Source organism: Sceloporus occidentalis, unplaced genomic scaffold, assembly GCF_023333645.1.
Source record: "Sceloporus occidentalis isolate IW3139 unplaced genomic scaffold, rSceOcc1.0.p SCAF_73, whole genome shotgun sequence".
Lineage (NCBI taxonomy): Eukaryota > Metazoa > Chordata > Lepidosauria > Squamata > Phrynosomatidae > Sceloporus > Sceloporus occidentalis.
In genome coordinates this window covers 722,358-747,495 of record NW_028317053.1, presented here as the reverse complement: position 1 = coordinate 747,495, position 25,138 = coordinate 722,358, and the positions used below count along the sequence as shown (strand labels likewise).

Here is a 25,138-nt window from a genome sequence, read left to right as displayed (position 1 = left end):
CAAAATCTTTGCAAGCCCTCTGGTAGGCCATCCAAATATTGTCAGACAGAGATAAGCCTATAGCTTTTGCAATTTCACTCCTCCAAGCCTCCACAGTTCTGGCAGCATCACAACTGAGCTGGCATCTGTATTGAGACCCATCTGAGGAGCTTAGTCCTGCATTCCTAATTTATCCCCCTCCAGATGTCTTGGACTATATGTGTATACTTCCAACCTGTGTATGTATATGCCTTCAAGTCATCTGTTAATTTCCAGTGACCCCATATATTTCATATGGTTTTTTAAGGCAAGGAACACTTAGAGGTGATTTTAACAGTTCCTTCCAGCACAGAAAATAATGAAGATATATTGTTGAGTGAAAAGGAATTGAGGTTTTCATCATCAGATATGGAACTCCACTGTGTATCTTCATAGGCTGGCTGCCATTTTGACTTTGTAAAACACTAATCTATCACAATGTTGTGCTAGTGGACATTCGCTACATTGTGATAAACTTTTCTTTCCCATTGGTTGTAGTCCATTGTATTATCTAAACCACTTTCGGAGAAAATCAGTTTTGGCATTACATTGTGTGTAGGGAGTTACCCAATTCCATGACAAGAATACTTTAATGAACAGAAATATTCCTTTGGATTCTGGTCTGTACTGGGAAATTAATTTGCAATAGAAACCTAGGTCAAAAAGCTAAAGTGAGAAATACAGGTATGAAAAACAGCCCATCTTTGAAAATGAGATGTTGGGCAGCCTTTAAAGCTTCATGTTTTGTTAGTATCGTTACTGGAACTTGGAGCTTGGTTCTGGGGGAAAGGCAATATATAGATGATGATGATGATGATGATGATACTAAGAAGGCATCAAAATACATGCAAGCTTTCAAGATCTCCAGGTCTCTTTATCAGGCACAGAAAATACGGAACATATATGTCAGAATCATTTTGGGTAGTTATGGATGCATAGCTACTGTAGTTATGTAACTACATAGTGAATCATGGACCTTCCCCACCCCCGTGAATCCCTACTTACTAGGAAACAATCACTCCAGTTGATGGAGGTCTGTTCCCCTGTCACTCAGGGAACAGCTGACTGACATTCCCACCCCCACCCCCCCAATATATGATCTTCATTGGGACAGGCAGATACAGGGTCCCTGTTGCAATTCTTCCTGACACCAGAGATCACTCACTTTAGGGGGGGATAGGAATGTCATTCAGCTGCTTCCCAAGTGATAGGGGAATAGACCTCCATCAGTCACAGTGGTTCCTTCCTGGTAAGTGGGAATTGAGGGGCTCTCATGGTCTCTGTGTATCCCCTGGCCTAAACTAGGTGCTACCCAAGGATTGTGACTACCACACAGTTACGAATGCATAACTCCAGATGATCCATTCATAACTCCCCAACAGCATTCTGATCATAGTTCTGTACTGTACAACAAAGCACTAGTAATAGTGATATAATCCTAAACTTACTTTATTTATTTATTAATTTATTTATCCTGCCTTTCTCCTGATATAGGGACTCAAGATGGTAATCTATGTAGCAACAAATTCCACTTACAGCTAAATAGCATATGCTACAGAATCAGATTGTATCACTTTGTGGACAAGCTTTGGCTAGTTTCACATTAGAGTGCAAATATTGGGGTCCCATATTTAAGGATCCTAAAAACAGTTCTCTCTGACATGCTAACTTTTGCCCTTATGTACTATTTACTGACTGCTGGCTAGGTGGACTCTTATATGAGAAGGCAGTCTAACATGCTGTCACCTACCTGAAAAATGAAATGATATCATTAACCATATGACTCTACCATATAGAGAATGGCTCTGAAATGTATTTGAGACTGATTTATCGCAAGAGTTAAAGACTGCTGAAATCAATTAAAGGCAGGCCAAATCATGGCAATACTATGAAATTTTAATTTCCCTGTGATAAGTAGATGCAACCTTATATATTTGGAGTCTTTAATTTTCATCAAGCAGCACAGCAACTACAACTAGATAGCCAAACAACCAGGTTATGTAAGGACAATTTCATTTTCTGCCATATGTTCTTCTGGACAAGAGTGTGCTCCTGAGGCATCTGTCAAAGGCTAAATCTAATAACATCTGGCATGCCCAACCACAACCCAAACAATTTATTTTTAGGTTTAAAATTATTGATTCATCTATCTTTATTGTTCCACATTAAACCTATTAAGTGATCCAAAAAGGTAACATCCTGCCCACTCAAATAGTTACTCTAACAAAAGAACACAGGCAATAAACATTTCAAATTTACCTCGGCAATATTCTTTTGGATATTTTAGGCATACATGATGAATATTCAAATCCAGACCACAACACAGAAGGCTGTTCAAAATGACACCTTGGGAATTTAAAAACAGGTAGAGATGGCATGGATCAAATTCTGTATTGCTCCAGTATATCCATCACAAGCCTTGTAAAGGCAGTGAATGTTGTAGCTCTCATTCTTGACAGTGCAACTTATTTATAAAAGATAAATCATTTTACCCAAAAGATGCAATACTCAGCCATTTTCAAAGTAAAGGTAATAACTGTATTTTCTGAAAATGATATGATTAGAGAAAAGCTGGAGATAAATGTAAGACAAGGGAGACTGTGAAGTGGAGCACTGACTATCCTCACAGTAACATTGGAATTCATTGACTGTTTACAGAAACCTATGATCAGAGATGTATGGTCTGAGCAGAGTTGGTTACTTCATCCTGTCATTTGGGGGTGAAATGCTTTCCATACTCAGATCATGGGCCACATCTGTCTCTAGTTCCTAATGAGAATCTCTGGGGGACAAAGATTCTGCAGTGCCCCACTGATTGGTTACTCAGCTACTGTTAGTTTAGATGCAGATGTTGATACTGTTTCAATTTCTACCTTACCTGTAGAATGATTCTCTAATTTTACTGTCCTTCCTCTATTTTAATTTAGTAATTGGTTTCCTTTATCTTTTCCTGTTTAACAGTATTATGAAGTATTCCTATAAAAATACAGTAGGCTTTCTTGAAATCACTCATTACTCTCATCTCTAATGTTGTACTGAGATTTTATTTTTAGCACCTGTTTCTAACCCAGTAGTGACATAGTTTGAGTGTTGGACTATGACTCTGGAGACCAGGGTTTGATTCCCAGCTCAGCCATGAAACCCACTGGGTGACCTTGGGCAAATCACACTCTCTCAGCCTCAGGGAAAGGCAATGGCAAGCTTCCTCTGAACAAATCTTGCCAAGAAAACCTCATGATAGATTTGCCTTGGGGGTCAACATAAGTCGGAAACGACTCGAAGGCAGACAGCAATAACAACAAATATTCACATTGGCATAGGTGCCATAATGAGACTTTAAAGATCAAAACAAAAATGTTGGTTCACTCACTTGCACTGGCAGAACTATGGGTGAGGCACTTTGTGCATGGTGCTGCTAATAAACATCTACCATAAGAGTTAAGAGCATTTTGTTCTGGGCCATTTGTGTACACCACTTTGATCTTCTGCAAAAGCGGTATAAAAATAAAAGTTATTATTATTATTATTATTATTATTATTATTACTATTATTATTATCATCATCATTATGCTGGTGATGCAAAACCAATCAGTAACAGTAGAATGACACAGCAGCATAAGGGGGAAGTGGTGCCAAAGGACACTTAGGTAGGAAACTTTACATTAGGGTGGGCTGCCCCCAAAAAGCCCGAGTGCTTGCTTTAACCCTGTGACAGATTTAAAGTACTGTATTGAAGTAATAAAAAGAAAGAGATGTTGATTTGGCTATTACTCTTTAATGTTACAAGATCATATTCTGGTCTTTATCCAGTGAAGATAATTTGAGAATCATATGATTAGGCTCGTGGCAGAATTGATTTCAAAATGACGTTACAGTATTGTAACTGAGAACAGATGTGAGCAATGCTGATTCTCTGGAGGAAGTTTAGTGGTGCTTATTGCCCTAATCTTTTCTTCTCATTTCTTCAGAAGAGCAGCCAGCCAGTAAAGAAATTGCCCATCAGGCATCTGAATCAATTCCAGAGTATACTGCTGAAGAAGAGAGAGAGGACAACAGGTTGTGGAGGACAGTTGTCATCGGAGACCAGGAACATAGGATTGATATGAAAGCAATTGAACCATATAAAAAAGTCATTTCTCATGGAGGTAGGAGGACTCTAAATTCATTGTTGGACTCATGGAGAAAAATTAGCTCCAAAACATTGGAAAATGATCTTCATAGAAATTATCTTAATGCTGTTGGAACAAATTCAGAATTTACTTCCTGTTGAAGAAACAGGTGTGGACCAAAAGATTTCTACTGTGCAAAGGTCTGTACTGTAATGGTAGCAGCAATACATTTATCACATGGGACATATTGTTCCATGACTAATTAAATAATTTTATTTAAAATACTCAGTTTTCCAGATCCAGAATTCCTTTTAGAAACAGAATCTTTTTTGACTTTTTTGAATGCCTTGGTAGGAAAATTGTGACAGCAATGGCTTTTAGGCACTTCGCCTCAATGGAGTGCTGAGAGAATAGGTGTGTGTCTTTGCTTAGCCCTGCCCACACCTGTTTACTCCCCCCCCCCAATATTGAACAGCCACCATTTACTGTAGTTCCCTTCTCATCCATCCAGCGTTTAGGGTGTGTACAGACTGTTATGCCTGCCAGAGTTCTGTAAATTCTTTGGCATCATTTTTATTTTCCTTGACCTTTACATTTTGTTACATATCTTCAAGTTTTACTCTCGACTTATACGTGGATCATATCAAAATCCATAATTTTGGCCCCCAAACCTGCCCTTGACTTATACATGAGGTCGACTTATATATGAGTATATATGGTAGGAAATATTGTGCCACAAATGGTCTTGTTCCCTGTTCTCCCTTTGGCTCGGTAGAGGTTAGTGTTCTTAGTAGTTCTTTACAATGTATGACCTGAAGTCCTGGAACATGACATCAAATTAAAGAATATTCTTCAGCATGTCCTGAGCACAACCAGTTATCCATGGCCAATTCTGATGCTTCTGAGATTAGCAGGGAAATCTTCCAGGCAAGCAAGAACCTGAATTAATTTCCTGAGTTTTAGTACTGAATGAATAAGCATAATAGAAGGCACGAAAATATATATCCCAGTAGCCTGTTATAATTTATTTATGTTAAGCGTGACTAAAAAAATGCCACATTGTACATAATTATTTGGCTTTAAATGGAATTACTGGCTGGCAGGATTAAAGAGGGCCTGTGTAATTGTAGAACCACATCTGCCAAAGTGCACAAACTCTGCCAGGCTCAGGGCCAATTTGGAGGAAGCGCCTATGACAGCAGCATATGATGGAAATTGCATTGTGAGTCGCCGAGGATTTGCTCATTTATGTAAGCAATGAAAACCCATATAGGCATACAAGAAGTGAAAGTCTGGGTTTTAAAAAAAAAGGGGGGGGGGAGTGTTAGCCTGTAGCATAATCTGTCTGCTCATACATTTGATTATTGTAAATGCTATATTTATGTGTAGCTTCCTTAATGAAATTCTTGTTTAATCTCCAATATTTAATAGATTTAAAATGATTCTTCCTAATTCCTGTCTGAAGGCTTGTTGTTGTTCTTTTGTGGGCCCACTAAAATCATAAATTGATGTTTTCTGTACCAGTAGCCACTAACATGGCCTTTCAACCAACTGTTCTACCCTTATGATGGCATGGCAGAGAAGGTGATGCATGAAGTAGAGGGTGAATCCAATTATTTAACCACTCTGCACTCATCTTGTCTACTCCAGTTCATACTAAGATATTATAGTCTCTGGAGGTTTCACTATGTACCAAAACTGGTATCTTGGTACATTTTAATACATATGAGCTCTCTGTTTCCAGCTCTTGTATCTTATTTTGTTAACCATTGCTTTCATTTAGCATTCATTCTAGGCAGTTTAGTGTTTAGCCTACTGAATGGAAGCTGAGGTTTGTACAAGAGGTATCTATTTCCCAATTGGGTTAGGCTGACATGGAGGTCTGAAGTGTATGAAACAGCCCCTTCCAGATATATATGCAGTTAGAACGATCCTCAGAAAGTAATAACTGATTGGAAATGGCCTGACAAAAATGGCTGTCGCTCTCATGAGAATTGAGGCAGCCTTGTCTGTATCTGCAGTGTGTAGGCACTGGAACTTTGTGTTGGAGTTTTGAGCTATCAGAATTGCATTGCTTAAAGAGCTGTAGATTTTTGTGTCTTCTTTTCTTGCACTTTATACAGAAGAGTACAATAACACCCAACATCCATGAAAGAGTGACACCTTTATTGGCCAACCAAAATGCACAAAATACATGAGGCTGGCTTTCAAAGTTCAACTGACTTCTTCATCAGGCAGCACCTTTGAAAGCTTTCATCGTGTATTTTGTGCATTTTGCTTGGCTAATAAAGGTATCACTGTTTCTGGGATGTTATTGTACTTTGCTCTAAGGCTAACATGGCTACCACAGGATAGCCTTTCTATATAGAAGAGTATCATAACAATCGGTCTGTCTGAGACTTGACGATAGCAATCTGGTACACTGTCTCTTAAGATTTCAGATAAATAGATGTAATGTGTGTAGTCTGCCAGATTGTATTCTTGACTTTGCCCTGTTAAACATCTTTTGTTAAATGCATTTTTGTCTCCTCCATAGGATACTATGGTGATGGTCTAAATGCCATCATTGTGTTTGCTGCATGTTTTCTACCAGACAGCAGCCGAACTGATTACCACTATGTCATGGAAAACCTTTTCCTGTGAGTGATGGGAAGAATGGGGTCAAGTCTTGAGAATTTATACCTGTAACTTTGTAACTACTGTTTAAGCAAGAGATAAATTGTATGTTAAAATGTGACATGAAAGCTCCGGAATATGCTTTTTTGACATTTAATCTCATTGAACCAGATCTTTCATTTGTACATTGAAACAAACTAAAATTAGAACGTGCTAGTCACCCTCATGCCCTACTGTGATTATTCACCAAAGTTTATCATACATCTCTGCTAGTTGTTTTAGGTTTAAATCACCCAAAGCTGATTGACCAAGACCAGTTTTAGCTTATTGATTTATTTTGTTTCATTGCACTGCCAATAATCCAGGGAATTTTCCTTTACTGTGAGCATTTGAAGCATTAGTCAAAAATTCTGTCCCACAAGACCACATACATAAAAGTCAGCAAACACTATTTACTAGTTCTTGGCCCTGCCTACCCACTTGATTAGGAGTGAGGAAAGTGTGGTTTACAGGCAACATGAACCCCCACATCCATTTTGACAGTTTCTGAAGCTTTAAAAAAAACTAGCATGATTTTCAGCCTGAAAAATATGCCACACAAAAAAGCCCACAAAGTAGGTACCATTTCCAAAGCATCTCCAAAACCGACAATTCTTTCACACCCGGAGCTGACATCCTGTTCGGCAGTTATGAGATAAGCTGCACTTGTAACTGGGGGGATTCATGTTTACAGTCTTGAATGATCAAACATCACCTGCCCCCTCCTCTATTTTTGCAGCCTGGTAGTGCTCCAGCTTAAGCATTTCTGAAGTGCTGGAGATTAGGGTGCTTAGAAATAATAGTTGGAATCATGTTGGTCAGTCCCAGCGTAGACTCACTGAATCAGTTGTTGAATGAGTGAGTGAATACATTGGTAAAACCAATTGATTCAGTGGTTCTACTGTGTTTGTGACTAACAGTAGGATTTCGGTTGATGTCTGCAACAATAACCTGGTCACAGGGCACATTTAGATAAGCGGTTTTGGCAGGATCCTGAAGGATCTCTCCAGCTGCTTGTTCCCTCCTTGATATCAGGGGAGGGCTGCAGGTGTCATTTCATAATGCCCCAATCTGCAGCACCTTGGAAATGCTTGGGGCCCTTCCAGGCTGCAAAGCTAGTTTTTTGTGTGTGGTGACAACTATGATGACAGAGCTCCACTGTTGTAGTTATATTGGCAATGCAGGATCTTGGCTCTCATTTTCATCTGCAGATTGGCTGTAAATGGTGGCCAGAAGTGACTTGATGTCAAATGCTGTCCTCCTGGATGTGCAGGTGTGGCCTGCAAGGAGATCACAGGAGAGATTGAGCCCCAGCCCCAGGTTTCCCACCCCTGCACTAGATGCAGGAGTCAGACTTCAGTATATCATGAAAGACTGGGAAATCTTTGTAATGGTTTATTAGAAATGTTAATGAATGTGCATGACTGACTTGTTACCAACATACACAGCATGCTGTTCACAATGTCATAAAGGCTTCCAGTGACACTAGCAATGGCCAGACTTCATACACAAGGAGGTCAATCTAAACAGTTTCACATTAAGCACTGTATCCCAAAATCCAGTTGTCAGGTCCAAGTAGGCTTGTTGAATCAATTGGAACTTCGTAAATCAATATTTATAGCAATAGCAATAACATTTACATTTCTGTAGTGCTTCATACTGAATTAAGCAGTCTCTGAGTGGTTTACAATGTGTAAGCCAGTTGTCCACAACAAGCTGGGTACTCGTTTTACTTATGTAGGTTTCATTGATTCAACGGACTAACAATTGGATTTAGGCCAATTATTTGTAATTGTTTATACAAAATAATTGAAGATGTAAACCCTGGCTCTTAATCCCCTATATGGACATGGAAGCTGCTTAGCCATTACTTCTTTCTATGTCACTTGGTTAACGTAGGAAGGACGGAACCAGGTGGGCGGACAGAACTCATGAGAGAAAACCCCCAGATATATGCTTTTGTACTAGTTGCTACTGTTAAGTGTCAGTAGAGTGTGATTTTATTTTAAACAAATACTGTCTTCCCTGAGCTGACTCTAATTTCCCAGTGGTGAAACAATAAGCACCCTTTCTACAGCAGCAAAATGTCAGTCTTAAAACCAGACCATACTGTGGATGAAGCACAGTACTGGTCCACATTTTAATTTCGAAGATGTTCCGCAGCCACGTATCATGCTCAGCAGTCAATTCCCAGCAACCCTGTGAAGGAGGCAAGCACAGACATTTACATGCCTTACTGTACTCTCCAGTCCCCCCCCCCCCTCCTTGAAGATCAAAATTACCAAGAATGTCCCAAACTCCTAAAGGGGCTAGTCCCAATTTTCCCCAGTAGAATTGTGTTGATTACAGGTTAACAGGTGAAACAGACAGTCAAAAAGAGCCGGCTTCCTGGTGGACGGCATGTCATTCAGTCAGCAGCATGTCCCCAGTCCTCCGGGAACCTGCACGGCCAGCCACACGTGCAGCAGAACCATGGTGTTTCTGTGGCACAGTGTTTACACATGTTGCACTGAAGGAACACTGAAGGCGCCCTTTCCGCGGTGCAAAAAGGAGTGGCAATCTGCAGTTGCCATGGCCCCAACCCAGCGAGCAAAGTTATTAGCCACTCCTTCAGGGCCATCTGTTTTCTGGAAACTTTAATTGCTGTTTATGTTATAAGATCACATTATGTGGGTTTAAATTCAGAACTAGTTGGAAAGTTATTACTCTTCCCCCTTCTTTCCTTAACTGTTTCTTCTTCTTTTTCCCCCCTGTTCAGATATGTAATAAGCACTTTGGAGCTCATGGTAGCTGAAGACTATATGGTAGTTTACTTGAATGGAGCAACACCAAGGAGAAGGATGCCAGGCCTGGGCTGGATGAAAAGATGTTACCAAATGATTGATAGGCGGTGTGTGGACCACTGCTTGTTTTCTCAATATTCTCTTCGGGCAGTATTCTCTTTTGTGTTTTATACTACACAATTGTAGCACTATGATTCTGCTTCAACTGCCACTCCTGCCTCTTTTGGAATCTTGGGAGTTATATTTTGGTGAAGCAGTAGAGCTCTCTGAAGGAGAATTCGCAATACTCATCCCTAAACTTCCAATCCCAGAATTCCTTAAGATAGAGTAAAGTAAAACTGATAGTGCCATAATTGTGTAGTATGAAAGGGTTTCTAGGCGGGTTACAAACCGCCATGAAAGTACAGAGTCAGTCCGTACTAGGGTTAGGAAGGTGCGGTGCTTCCGCACCCCCCTAACCCTAGTACAGACTGAGTCCGTACAAAATGGCGGCTCCCCTTCCACATGGGGGCCGCCATGATGACGTCACGACCGCGCTGCCTCTATACGGGGTGGTGCGGACGTGACGTCGTCGGTCCGCGCCAGGGCGCTTAGTGCGCCCTTTGTGCGGACCAGGAAGGAGCTCCGTTTCGGAGCTCCTTCCTGGTTTGCGTCGCCGCTTTGCATTGCTGGGCACAGCCTTCAGATGGTTGCGCCCAGCGAAGCAAGGGAGAAAGGGGCCAAGTGGCCCCTTTCTCCTCCTCCCCGCCACCGCGGGGTGTCCTTGGGGCTTGAAGCCCCAAGGGCACCCCTTTTCAGGCTGCAAGTGGCCTTTTGCCGCTTCCCCACAGCCTGGAAAGCGGCGGATCGGGGCCTCGGAGGCTGCCGGTCTGTAACCCGCCCTAGTTAGTAAGTCAGGTGAACCGAAAAGCTGGTGCTGAAGTCACTGAGTGACTGGTAGTGGTGCTATGCAGAGAAAACGAAATTCAACATTACATGCAAAAACTTCAATTGACATGTTTCACTTTTGCTGAGCTATTTCCAGAACTGAACCAAACGTGGGTATCATTAATCCTACCTACTGTGTACCATTCCCAAAATAGTTTAACAGCCTCCATAGACCTCCTCAGATAGAACCCCACTTTTTCCTGGAATCTTCCAGAAGTACAGACACCTTCCTATGTTTTGTTTTGTGGCCAACCCTCTGCTCCCCCAAAGGGGAATGGATTACAGAAGAAGTGAACTTCTGATTACTTTGGGTTTAGTTCAGGAGTGGCGAGTGTTTCCAATAGCAGGTCCCAAGCGCCAACCCCAAGAGAAATGCAACAGTTATCTCTAGCTCTGTTGAGTGTTAAAGGCCCAAAACACATATGGTGATTTTAAAAAATGAAAGTAAAAAACCTGTTACTTATAACAGGTCCAAAATATGTACTAATGTACATATTTTGGCTCACCACTGAACAATGGGGAAATGCTTCATTTATGGTTGTTTGTCAAAAGTGCATGTCCTGGAAATGTATGGATATGATCTGCACATGACTGACATTTTTCTTGGTCTTATTATTCAAGTTAAAGATGCTTAAAATATATTTTCTTTTCAAACACAGGTTAAGAAAGAATTTGAAATCCTTCATCATTGTCCATCCCTCTTGGTTTATCAGAACAATTCTAGCAGTAACACGGCCTTTTATAAGGTACCATTACTGAAACCGCAAAAATTATTGAACTTGTGCCTAATCAGATGTCTTTCTGTATAGGATTATTTGCACTCTGGAAAAAAAGAGATTAGGAAAGATGTTTAAAGGGGAGACATCAAACCATTTCTTCAGAAGAACCTGTGTAAGAGCTACTATAGTGAGCAATGAGCTAAGACCTTGTCAAAAACTGTATTCTCAGTAGATTTCTTATCTATAACCTCCCCTTTCAGCCTCAGTGTCCACTGGTTAGAAATGCTAATTCTAAGCAGTGTGTTGTAGTGGTTTGAGTGTTTGCCTTTGCCTCCCCCTGAGGCTGAGAGCATGTGACTTACCGAAGGTCACCCAGTGGGTTTCATGGTTGAACTGGGAATTGAACCCAGGTCTTCAGAGTTGTAATCCGACACTCAAACCACTACACCATGCTGATTGATAGGGAAGCTTATATGTGAAATAAATGGCGGTCTGGGGCCAATTTTAGGGCTCGGGATTGTAAAGCAACCGCATGCTCCTGAGCCCTACCACATGGTGACGGCGCTATTATGGCATGGCCCTATACACATGGAGGCCGCCATGATGACACAAACATGGCGCAGTGTCTAAACGTCGCAGCACCGCGCGTGCATCATCGCTGTGTGCAAGTGTGCCATTGGCGCACTCATGATGCCTACTGCACAAACTAAAAAGAACCCGCTTTCAGCAGTCCTGATAGAAGCCATGGTATTTGTTTGGTGTAGCTTCCATCAGGAGTAAAAATGGGCAGCTCCAGCCTGCCCTTTCGGGGTGGTCTGTCGAGCCCCTTAGACTATAATCTTATACACACTTACCTGAAAATAAGTTCCATTGACTAATTGTAACTTCTTACGACTTGCTTCTGAATTGACATACATAGGGCTGCATTGTTAGCTACTTGTTACTGAGTGTGGAGTGAATTATTAGACTTAAAATGATATGCATTTCTTGCACATTTGTATGTGTCTGTTGCTTAATTATTTAAAGGTACTTTTGTGTTCCAGCTCAAAATTCAGCAGTAAGATACAATATGTCAGCACTTTGGCAGAGCTCAGTGAACTAATTCCAATGGAATATGTAAATATCCCAGAAAGTATTGTCAAGTAAGTGATGAAAGTAATTATGAGATATGTTGCCTCTTGAAATTAAAGAACTATTATATTTTTAGGGAGATTTGTTTATGTCTTTCAAAACCAGATTTTCCTAATTAATTATTGCTAATATTTTCAAAACATACAAGATTTGGAACAGAAATGAAAAGTGTATGTACATAATGTTGAACATTTAGGATGTCAACATTAGAAATGATTGATGTCTTTATTAAGAATTAAGAGCACTATTTCATATTTCTGTTGGTTTTTTCATAGCTCCAAGTACCAGCTGCACATTTTGCAATGGTTTCATTAGCAAAACTAAAAATGGGGAGCATCCATTCCTAAGTTCTATAGAGGATGGTATGAGATACAGTAGACAGAGTCTCTTGGATCCAGAATCTTTTCTCCATGAATGGATGCACTCCTTCCATCTTATCAGAGACTTTCCATCCTGATGGAACAGTGGAGGAGATGACTATGAGTTATTCTCGCTCCCTCACAAAAGACATCTGCTCTGGAACACTGGGGAAGTCTTCAGAGTAGAGGGAGAGTTGTGTTGTGGCTGCAGAGGGAGGGGAAAATCAGGAAATGTTGGCTTTCCTTATCTCTCTGCTTGTGGAACCATTTGGGGAAGATCTGTGTTCAAGGTGTGCTCCTGCCTGCAAAGAGGAGGCAGAGGGAAGATGAGGAGGGAAAAAAGGAAGAGCCAACCCATTATTTAGAAAACATGGTGTGGATCCCCCCACTTTTTTCCCCTTGAGATAATTTGACAATATGGAGAAAAGTTTACTCATATTTCAACATTTTATTCTCTTCATCATTAAAATGAGGAAAGTTGAAGCCATGCTGTATTAAGAAACCCCATATTACAAATCAAGGGGCATTCTTTATTCAAGCAACTTTCAGCAGTGTGCTGATAAATGGATTTGACACATGCAAGCTGTGACAAATTTTTGACAAAGTGATGGAATTTTCAATATTCCAAACTATCACTCTCAAAAGATTCTTATTCTTTGCTGAGGAACAATATAAAGACAAATAATCACCTGAGGCAGATGGCATCTGAATGAAGATGGTCCATTGCTTGGTATAGCAAACTGATGTTTGGATGAAAAAATATTTTTCTTCATGTGGCAAATTGCTAGTCAGAAGAAAGGTTAATATCTCAATACTTTTTTTTTTTGTTGCAACCCCCCCCCCCCCCAGATATTTTCTTACTTCTTCATATTTCACTCTTTGCAATGTACAATACTGTGCTTTATAAACCTTAATAGCTATGCTGCATCAATTGAAAGTCTTCACCTAGGAATTTTGCAGTCTGCATCAGATATGCCTGTCTCTTGCTTGGGGCTTCTTAATTACGTTGTCTAAAATGGAGAAACTCTCATTGTCATGAGTTAAAGAGTTTCCCTCACAAAGAACAGGGAACAATCCAGAGTACAAAACAACACCATAAAAGATGTTGGCTAATGTCCAAGAACTCGTCATCAGAAGAAATGGGTATTTTGTTACATTCTGTCTGAAAATTATCAGTGAGAACAGTATGAAATGCAGTGGAAACAGTGAAGGCAGGATGGGTTGGATGAACCTCAGTTATTCATTCATAATTTATTACAGTCTATAGACCCAAAATTTAAGCATTCAGTCAAAATATACATGTCATCAAATTCCCAAAAATAAAATTTCCCACACCAATACAAGAATAATGGAAGTTGCTCAACTCTAACTGTCCCTTTGTACATAGAGGTTTCTAATCCTAGCTGTGTGAGAGAGAAATTTGGCAACTACAAGAATGACATTCAGACATTTATCTTCCAGCAAGAATTTTACATAAAAATGTCTGATCTTCCTTTTGTCTTACTCAATAATGGATAGATTTTGGCTTGTTGACTCTGATTATAAAGACTACAGTGCAATAAAATATGTATGTCAGGGAATGATGGAAAATCAGTTCCAGGTACATAAAACTTTTACTTGTTCCAGGGTATTCCCGTCAATTGTCCACTGAAATTTAGATGAATCTCCAAGAACAGCCACTATGCTCCAGTTTGGGGCAATTCCAGTGGCACTGAGAAAGAACTAGTTTAGGATATTTAAAGTTACTATTTAACATCATCATATCCACTATTAATATTGGTGCAATTTATACACTCCTGCTGTATTCTGGAAGGGTAAGGATTATGAAAATGAGACCACTTCTTTCCTTATCAAATACTTGAATCACCAAATCAGATTTTGAAAATATCTTAACTTGTGGCATTGATACTTAGTAGGGCTCTTGGCCCTTACAAGCTTGAGCCATGAGCATTATAATCCCACATGTATAAAAACAGGCCTCCAGCCAGTTGAACAAAGTCTAGCTGAGCATAACTGTGTGGATGCAAATGTATATGTTAATATATTTCTGCATTCACTTCAGCTGCATATATAAAATCTTGCTTTCGCGTAAGTCTCTGCTGGTCCAGCAAATTTCTCTCCTGCTGGTCGAAGTGTATAATTCAGCAGAGACTTTAAAGCAAACAAAATGCCTCTTTAGGATACAAATGATTTCCTTGTCTTTCATTCGTTTGGACCAGTCATTCTCTGATTTTCAAAGCTGTCATGGAGAAAACAGCAAAAAGGACATTCCATATTGCTGCAGGTTATCAGTTACAACTTTGTGTTAAAACCACTTGACATTGAGAATAAGGTTTCTTGATAAGTTGCATGGAGAAGTGAACATCTGGGATAAATACAACAACTGTATATATTATTTGACCTCATATGTTTTGTCGTTCACTTACTTTTATCTTGCAAGGTATGATGAAGACAGGTCTTTTCAGAGGAGAGTAAGGTAATACTCTTACTCTGCTGCAGCTTGTGCTGATGTTTCTAAAAGAGTGAAGATGTATGAGAAATCTTTTGTTTCAGGATTCCAGCAACTAGAAATCTCATACCCTATAGTTTTTTGCATTGAAACTCCACTTCTGGGCTACTGAGATCAGTTTTATTTATAGCTGGAAATACCTTTGAGGAAAAGGGGGGGGGGATAGTAGTGTTATGTCATTTTTAAAATTTATATGTTTATTTTAGCATGAACTTTCATGCATAAAAATCCACTTTTCCAAAGGCACTGATGGAACACAATATTCAAGTCTCTGAATTCATGCAGAGTTTGGGAATGGCTTTCTCTATTTTACATAAGTAGAACTGGCAAGCCTTATGCAAAAGAATAAATGGACATCAGAAATGGCAATATACAACCACTAATGCAAGAGCGCTTCAGTCTCCCAGGACACTCTTTAACTGATCTCAAAGTGGTTGTGGTGAAATAAGGAATTTCAAGAGGAAAAATATGAGGGAAAACAGCTAAATTGGTATACATTCACTATTTCCAGCCTTTGATCAAAGAACTGGACAGTAATAATGGGCTTCTTGGCACACTACATATATTAATAGGATGCTTTTCATTCAAGTTGTGAATATAATAATTTTTTTCTTCTTCAAGAAAAACCCTCTGCCTTCAATAGAATTTTCTTTCTTCCAGGTCAATTAGCAACCTAGCAGACCTGTATTTTACATTACAGATGCCAATATGTTTATTCTAAACCAGCCCTTTCAAGGTTTTATGACCAGTCATACAATTGTCATTTGCCAGCAAGAAAGACCACACTAAGCCCAATTGGAAGGAAAAGGCCAAAACTTTACTGACAACAGGTGAAATGTATGAGGCCTGGATCTGTCATTGACCAATCCGATAATGATGATGAACCATTATGCTTGGTCACGGCCGAGCTTTGGGATGACAAAGGGGTAACTGGTTAATTGCCCATTTGCATCTCTGGTAACCAGCTGATCACATGTACAGATCTCTACCCTTCTCACTGGGGGATGCTGAATCAGTGTTGCCCATGCAATGGCAAAGCTGTAATGCTCCCAGTATCCCAGGTCCCTTTGGACTCCCGATTCAGTCTTACGCAGCTCTGGAAACCACGCAGACCAGATCAAAGACCTATGCTACCGTGCCCAGAAAGTTGCAACAGCATAGCTCCCTTGAACCCAATAAGAGGGAGGGAGGGTGGGAAGAGCCGAGCTGGAATGGCACTATCCCAAGAAACCATGTGGCCTTAAATAGGCCTGTGAGGCAATCAGGAGCCAGAAAGGGTGGAAGTTCCACCCCTTCTGGCCCTCTCAAGCAATCACAGGTGCCAACGCCTGTGAGACCAGCCAATAGAGTGGCACTTCATACCACAGCACCCTCTGGGAATTGTAGTCTCGGCACCGGGCAGGTGCCTCCCCTTCCGCCCCCCCATCCAACGGGAGCCTGGCCATGCCAGAGAGAGGCATGCTGGGCTGCCGGGCCTGGAGGCTCCCTTGGCCAGTGGCCTCCCCCCCAGCAGCAACATGGCTGGCCAGGTGAGTTGGGCAGCTGCCTTATCTCTGTCTCTGTCTCATCTCACATCTATCCCTGAAACTGTGTAGCTGTGCTTGTAATACTGGGGCTTGAATGTTGTACACCATCTGTGCCACTGAGGAAGTGGACTGTAGTTCACAACTGTGCTAAAATAATTTTTTAAATAACTGTCACAGTTATGTCCCTCCCCTTTTTTTAAAATACTGAAAAAGACTAGTACAGCTATATGTTCATAAAGAGCTGAGAAAAGTTACTTTTTGGAGTATAATCCTCAAAGTACCCAGCCTGCATGTCCAGTGGCCATGTTAGCTGAGGATTCAGGGAGTTGTAGTCCAAAAATGCAGTTTCTCCAAGCTCTGTAGCCTGTCTGCTAAACTGGAAATAAACTTATTGTGACTTGATCTACACCTAACTTCAGCTTATTCAGTCAAAGCACTCTTGCCAGCTTTGTAAAGCATGCATGCCCAGACCCTTGCTACAGCTTTACATGCCTGTCCCCTGATAAGCCAAATTTGGAGAGAAGAGGGGAGAAAGTGAAAGAAACGATATTTACTCTTTTGTACCTTGCTTGATCTTTGCTCTGCTTTCCTCTTGCATTTGTCTTATGCTCTGCTTGCTGCTTCTTCCTGCCCACCCCTGAAACATCAAAAACTTTTACTCTTGCAGACTGGATGAAGAGCTGAGAGAAGCATCAGCAAAGTAAGACAGCATTCTGGTAATCAATGGAATTATATTTCTCTACTCACTGGAAGGAAAATCATTTATCCCTGTCTACTGAGAAATACACTCCTTAACTGTCCCTCAAAATATGCAGTACCTCTATGTGGTTGCAGCTTAATAAGATCAAAGCTTGGAAGAATTCTTTAAAAAACCAAACCTCTGTAGCCACATTGGCTCAGGAATTTTGGGAGCTGCAGTTCAAACAGAGAACATCGTCAAACTGTATTAAATTGTAGATACATCACACTGTTGACAAGATCCATGGAGTCTTCATCATTATAGCAAAGATATAATATTTTAGAGCCATAATTTACATAGTTTGCATGCTTTGACAATCCAAAAACCCAATACAGCTGTTTGTCAACTAAAACCCTGGTCCTGAGTCTTGGCATTTCATGGAGTGCCAGATTGATTCCGTGGGCCATAAAAATACATTAAAATTTTTTTAACATGAAGCAGTTCAATTTGACATTTCCTCAGTAATTGATAATTCCAACAATATGGTATCACAGCTAAACACATGGAAAAGAGGTCCAACTGATTTCTGTGAAACTTACCTCCTAATTGTATGTGTTCTACTGACATCTTCTGAAGTTTTCTTTAAACGATCCACTTTGCTGACTTTTTACTTAAAATGGTTTATCTTTTTAAAAGGATTTATTGCTGACTTTTATGAAAACAAACATGCTTAGAATGATTTAAGTAGCTAAACTGGACTCTTATGCAACAACTGGTAAATTGAAAATAGAGGACCTTACCGCACAGATTTCCAGGCACGGGATGAGAACGGTCCAAAAGGAGCTGGGAAGGGAACAGAACAAGTGGGGAATGCCTTTTACTGCGCACAGGAAGTCTCTCACTCATTCTGTTCCCTTCCCTTCCATTCCCAATCCAGAGGAGGTGATTTTTGAGAACTGTTCTGAACTTGTTCCTCACTCATTCTTGGCCCCTTCAGTTCCGTTCTCCTTCTGTTTCGTGGAGCCCCTGTGCGGTAAGGTTCAGAGATTTTCTGGAAAACCAGATGATCTTGTTGAAATACTCTTAACAAATGTCTGGAACTACCCAAAGAATATAATCCCACTGGGCCCCTGGACTTCCTTTTGTCATAACTAGTCCTAGATAGATAGATAGATACAATAGTGTATGCTGTCAGGAATATCATTAAATAATGACATTTAAAACAAAAACTAAAAATAGTTTTACACTGGAAGAAGGGGTTTGGCTGTGCTTTGGCTGTCAAAACAATTGCATGAGCTTTAGCAATCCTAAAAAATAACCTTTGCTTCCTTGGAGGTCCACTTGTGATACTACTACGGACATTTTGTGAATTATAATAGCTATTTCTATGCTGTACATCTAGTACAATATTGAATTCTAGTACTCAGTTACAAAAGTTGTATCCAATTTGAATTTACCTAGAATGACTTTGTGCCATATTAGCTTTGGTAGCATTTTAGGAAGGCAATTAGAGCAAAGTGTACGCTCTGCACTCCCAGTGCAACAGATGATGGCCACATACAAGATTTGATAGATTACATCAACCCAGTCATCTCCATGATAGGTGGAGGGTGTTACGATGTCATAAAGTCATCTTGCCCTATGGTTTTCCCCTTTCAATCTAATAAGATATATTCTACCTCTGTGCCTTGTAGCTATATTATATCTAGTGGTGATGGTGGCGGCTAGTATGGGTACAGCAGTAGTCACCCAAAGAGATGTAGACATGAAGTTATCCCATTTACAGTGTACAGAACCTTTGGATATGAAACATATTTTCCACCCTCTTCTAAAGATGCAGTTGCACAAACATGCTTGTCTCATAATTTGATCCTATGTACATGCCACAAAAGTAAGTCCTTTTGAGCTGAATGAGACTTACTCCAAGGCAACAGTCTTTAGAACTCAGTTGTTAATATATTTAAAACAGAAAACTGTTTTTCATCATATTTGAGGAACTGAAAGAGTCCAGAAAAATAAAGAGTTTTGTGGTACCTTTAAAAGCTAATATATTTTTGCAACATCTGCTTTTCTGGGCCTTGGGGAGCCTTTCTTCTTTTCTCTGTAATAATGGTATGTGTACCTAATTACCTACCCAGTTAGATGAAGGCTTCATGCATCTAATGAAGTATGTTTGACCCATGAAAGCTTATCCTGCAGTGCATTTGTTATGCTTTAAAAGTAAATGAGTTATGTCTCCAGACACTGAACAAGAACATGAGAGAGAAAAAGAGCAAGAGTTTACTGCTTTTCATTTTTCCTTCAGAGCAAGCTGTCTTTCTAATGAGCAAGAAATAACTTCAGTCCAGGAGGAGTAAGAATTTACTATTAAAGATACCATTGTATAGGATTATTACTGCATGAGCATGCAGTGCAAGAGACACTAACAAACTGGGTAAACTCCAGGTAGTCTTTTCCATATCCACCTTTTTATAAGCTCCTTTTTAGACTGAGGCTCAGGTCTTGTTCGGTGAAAAGCTACTAATTTTTACTGCGGCTGTCCAGTTTGCTATCAAAATGCAGTGGTACACATTAAGTAGTGTGTTCTATCCACACATCTTAAAGGTTCCCTAATATCAAGCTAATAAGATGAATGTTTTAGTCCATACACGTTAATCAACAGTTAAACAAAATGGACCTGATGTTGGAGTTTTGCACTGATGAATATCGTTGTTATACTTTTGGAGTCTACCCAGCCCATTTTTATTTTTTGTTTGTCCCCTCACCCTTTCATATTCTTTCCAAAACCTTTCATCCAGCTGGTTTCATTTGCCTCTGTTTTGTGGTCTGGAAAGCAAATAGAACATGCTTTCATCAAAACCAGAAGTATTTTTATGTTTTAATTTCATCTTCTAGATCAAAAAGCATGTGTGTAGAAGAAAAGTACACCGGTCTTTAAATTGTTTTTAGCTCTGGGCCTATAAATTGTGCAATCTTGCACTAGACTGTCAGTAATGTAATAATTAAATGTTTATGCCATGCTGAGGAAATGGCGGCCCTCCAGATATTTTGCACTACAAATTACATCATCTCCAACATTAGCCATGCTGCCATTAGCAGAAAGGAGTTGGAATATAATGCTAGGGATATAAACTGTTGCTTTTCTTAAAATGGCATACTTTTCTTGTGAGATGGTAAGACATTTCTTGCTTTTATCTGCAAGAATTCCCATGTTGATGAGAATGGATTTTGTGCAAATACTGGAATTGCACAATTGCATAAAACTATAATAGTTGCAGTAGTTAAGAACACAAAACTATTTTTTAATCAGTCAGTCTTTAATTAATCAAGTCCTCTCCATAAAAAGTCTAGGTCTTCTATGTTTGCTGTCTCTATATTCTTTGCTTCATGAGGCAAAAGCAAGCTGTTTTGTGTAGACATATTTTTGTTTAAATTATGGAAGACTTGACAACAAACAAGCACTTCTTGTCTTGCTCTTATATAAGAGACAAGAACCCCCAGGGAGGCTCATGATTGTAATGTTACTAAAAAATAAAAAATAAAAATGATATTGTGACTATTGTTCACATAGTTTATTCCTTTGCTGCTATACTGTTTTAAAAATATTTCTCAACATATATATAAATAAAATCTGTTTTTATATGCTCATATTTGCAACTGAAACCAACTCACCTTTGGGTGATTGTACCCATTCTTGCCATGATGTGTACAAAGTTGATGTTGGAATTTTTCTTAAAACATACAGTTGCTATCACGATTCTGTCTGAGGGCTTAGATAAGAGTATCGCACTCTGCATGTTTCATTTCTGTTTGATTGCACGCTTGCTTGTACTGAGAGACTGAAGGGAAGAGATGACTCAAATGACAGCACTACAATCAGCCCCTGGGATGATTGGGCCATACATAAGAAAGAGTGCACAGGATGAAAAGCACACTAATGGAATACAAAAAATGGCTAGCAAATTTTGGAGATGACTTGAGTTTTTAACCTTAAGAAAGTCCAATAGGAGCCAGATAGAACACTGCTCAGGGCATCTATGAGTGCATGCTGCCCTGTGCTCTTTAGAGGAGATCCTGGTTGCACATGATAGCAATAAATATTCACTGTACTGAACGCTTTTCTTTTCTTTCTTTGAAGTGTCGACATGAAGCTGAAAGGAAATTCCTAATTTTCTTGTCAACCTAAAGAAGAGACATTTCCTCTGTTTGATGTGCCTGAGCCTTGAGGATGGGGACATTTTGGCTTCTCAAGTTCTACACTATCCCCCAGGATCTTCTTGTTCGCAAATCTCATTCATTACCATGAGGCCTATTTGTGCAAGAAACATTCTTGGTAGATTGCAAGCAATGTTTTCTGATCTCCCAGTGCCATTCAGTGCTTTTGCAGGTAAAGAGGAAGGAAGGGGGCTCTATTTCTGCTGCTACCAGACAGAGAACGACATGTGGATTGTGGCTTTGTGTAATCTTGTCTTCAGAAGTGTTACCTGCAATAAGGAAATAGCTTTCATTGTGCATTTTTCAATTCCAGATTGTTTTGCTATCAATGTGCCTCCCCCATGATTTGGCAGGCTTGATTAATTCCACTAATGGGTGGAATAGTTCCATTTTGTCTTCAGTATATTAAAATTTCTGTGCCTAGCTGAACAAGAGATGTTTTACATATGTGCTTCAGTCTTCTAGTGTGTATCAAAGGGATCCTGATATGCATGCAAGGAGAAACAGATTGCTCCTTTCTTTTCTATCTGAAGGAAGAATATTTATTGAAGGGAAAGGAGCATCTTCACCTCTTGTGGGGCACCATTAATATTTCACAGATCTTGGGGTTGTCATCATTGTTTGTCATTCATTGTTTGCATTTCTTTCCTATCACTGTGCCTAAATTGCAGACACTGTGCAGGACCACCCTTGAGATTACTCTGCCATGAATAAGACAGAGGATTTTTTTTTCATAGTTGTGTGGATGCGTCCATAACCGTGAAAACAGAAATTTCAGGAAGCTTCCATCCAAGCTTCCATCCATTACAAGGAAGCATGAAATCATGCACCCACAGCAATGCGAACAGAAACTGAAAAGAGTCTCAATATATAAAACATGTGGTAAGAGGACCAGCTGGTATTCTGAAACATCTGTGCAAGGAGAAACAAAAGCTCTGCTTTAATTTAATTTCTGTACCAATTGCCACCACCAACTAAGCATCAGATCAACATCTGTTGCTAGTTATAGAACAAGGCAGTGATAGAAAAACACCCATCCCTTTATTAAGTAGAAAGTCATACACATTCTGAAACATATTTCTTGATTTTCAAATGGTGGTGACTAATGTGTCCATTGGACAGACCAGATATAGATTGCTATGAGTTGTATATGTCTCATTTAATCAAAAATTGTGATGGTAATAGACTTAACAATGAAACATAATAAATTTAATAAGTCACCAGTCGTTACCATTCTGCTGTATAAATCTAGTTTCAAGTAGATTTAGGTATAAATCAATGGCATCTGAAGCTGTTATTATTATTAACCATCATAAACCATCAACCATCAGTAGCTGTTATGTACAACAGGAGTAGTAATGCACAGGCTTATGGTTGCCATTCTTTCCATGCACATATCACAATACACAAGTTTTCAGTCTTCTGCAGTTCATTATCCAAGCCATAACTGCTGAACAACTATATATATTGTTTTGAATATTTTAAAGTATTTTTCCCATATGGAGGGTAGAAGCATTTTTTATCTGGACAGCTGTAGTTGTGTGGATGTGTCCAGACATACCGAGGAATATACAATCTGTCTGCTTATGGCCTTTCCAGAGGGGAAAAAAAATCTGCCTACTGTGCACATTAAATTTTATCAACCTAGATACACACACCAATTTTATCCTGGATTATTGATCCATGGAATTTATGCATTGGCTCTTAACTGCATAACTGCATCCTTTCAACTCCATTATTTCTGTCTTGGGAGCTTATCGCATGAATTTTAAAAGCGTTTCAAGCCTCACAGGTTAGGGCTGGGACACAGGATGGAGGCAGGGATTATTGCATGCTAAATCTCTGCCTAATTGTCACCTACCAGCAACCCAGGTCCCAGCCATGCTCCGCCTGCACTTTTTAGAAGCCAGAAAGCTTCTGACCTTGAAAAAGTGCTGGCAGAGCACAGCTGGGACCCGATTTGGACCTGGGCTGATGATGGGTGGCAATTAGCTGGTGATTTTGCAAGGATAATCCCCACATTGATCCTGCATCCAGGCTCCAGCCCAAGAGGCTTGAAAGGATCATGCAATAAACTCCTTAGTTTGTTCATCTTGATCCTGTACTAGAGCTTGTGATCTAAACAGAACACTTGGAATTTTCCTTTTCTGTGTTTGAGATGGGTATTCTTTTGCCCTCCAGTTGCTTTGGACTTTTACTTCTTGATGCTACAGCCAACATAATCAGTGCTAAGGAATGCTGGCATTTGTAGCTCTAAACATCTGGAACACTAAAGATTACTACCCCAGATATAGTTGGGGATTCTTCTTAATTGATTTTTTCCCCAATGGAGGAAGCACTTTCTGGCAGAGGAAGGAAATCTCTGCATCCAATCCAATAGTTCAGATAGGTTGGATTTAAAGAAAAAACACAAACAGACTGAATATGTGGAGTCGAAAACCTCACAGAAAACTAAGACTGAATATGATTTATTGAAAGAAATGAAGACAACAGGGCTGGCTCATGAACAGGAGAGATGCCCAGTATGCAAAAGGATCTTGTAGCATCTTTGGGACTAACTGTGTGAAAGAAGTTGTAGTATAAGCTTTTGTAGACTTGGTCTGCTTCCTCAGATGAGGAGTGATGCTGTTACCTTGGGCAGCACTGTGTCTGAATCCAGAAATTCCCTGTCTCCCTCCTCCCCATCACTTTTGCAGAATGATATACAGTAGATGTTTGGCTCTGAGGTGTCTTTGGAGCTAGACTTTATGGGAAGAGTGGCTAGGCAAATCACGGGTGCCTTTCCTAGTAACTCCTTCCATAAAGATTTGTCCGCAGGACTCTCAGTACCAGGAACTTAGCGAAAAGATTGCTTTGTAGAGCCTGAATATCTAGTGGTGGTGTCACCATCACTATGGTGCAATGTGGGAGGTAATACTTCACTTCCCATCTTGGGCAATCAGAAAGTTTGGGCTGTTCCTGCAAGGCAAGGAATTGTTTTTATTGGAATGTTGGGGATTTTTTTTTCTTTTGCAGCATATCTGTCAACTATATATTGTATTAAAGGAAATGATTTCTGCTTACTGGTTCTTGCTTACTTCTAGTGATTTTTCTCTTGCCGTTGCTTAAATTAGACTGTATACAGACAGGCACATCTTGGCTTCCTGGTTTTCTCTACTATTCATCTATAATCCAGCTTTCCATCATTTTAGCAGCCCATTTGACAGGCACAGTGGCAAATCGAATGCTAATTCATTAGTCAGTTTTTCCCCTTTCCCATGTTTCAAGTAGACTATTAAAATATTTTAAAAGCACAGCATGAATATTTAGATATTCAAATATTTACTCTGCATCTTATTTATATTTCAATCCCCAACCTCAACACCCAAATTTCTTTAACAACAACGATTCCAGGAAGAAGGGTTTGGGGAACAGAGGTGTTAATGACATTATACAGGATTAGCCACGCAGTGCCATGCATGGCTGTTTTCTGCTGCAAATTGGGTAAGTTTCTCTTAGATCAGCCCTG

General features: G+C 39.9%; 1 protein-coding gene across 1 annotated transcript in view; it reads left to right on the top strand.

Moving 5' to 3' along the window:
* LOC149286009 (protein prune homolog 2-like) overlaps nucleotides 1-23,481 on the top strand; it is a 115,088-nt gene extending 91,607 nt beyond the window's left edge. Inside the window, exons 12-20 of the mRNA XM_089494527.1 lie at nucleotides 3,987-4,163; nucleotides 6,664-6,766; nucleotides 9,541-9,672; nucleotides 11,152-11,238; nucleotides 12,255-12,353; nucleotides 15,142-15,177; nucleotides 17,404-17,436; nucleotides 19,721-19,768; nucleotides 21,554-23,481. Coding sequence (XP_089350653.1) covers nucleotides 3,987-4,163; nucleotides 6,664-6,766; nucleotides 9,541-9,672; nucleotides 11,152-11,238; nucleotides 12,255-12,353; nucleotides 15,142-15,177; nucleotides 17,404-17,436; nucleotides 19,721-19,768; nucleotides 21,554-21,584 — 746 coding nt within the window. The 3' untranslated portion in view covers nucleotides 21,585-23,481. The remainder of the gene's footprint in view (nucleotides 1-3,986; nucleotides 4,164-6,663; nucleotides 6,767-9,540; nucleotides 9,673-11,151; nucleotides 11,239-12,254; nucleotides 12,354-15,141; nucleotides 15,178-17,403; nucleotides 17,437-19,720; nucleotides 19,769-21,553) is intronic.
* Nucleotides 23,482-25,138: the final 1,657 nt, after the last annotated feature.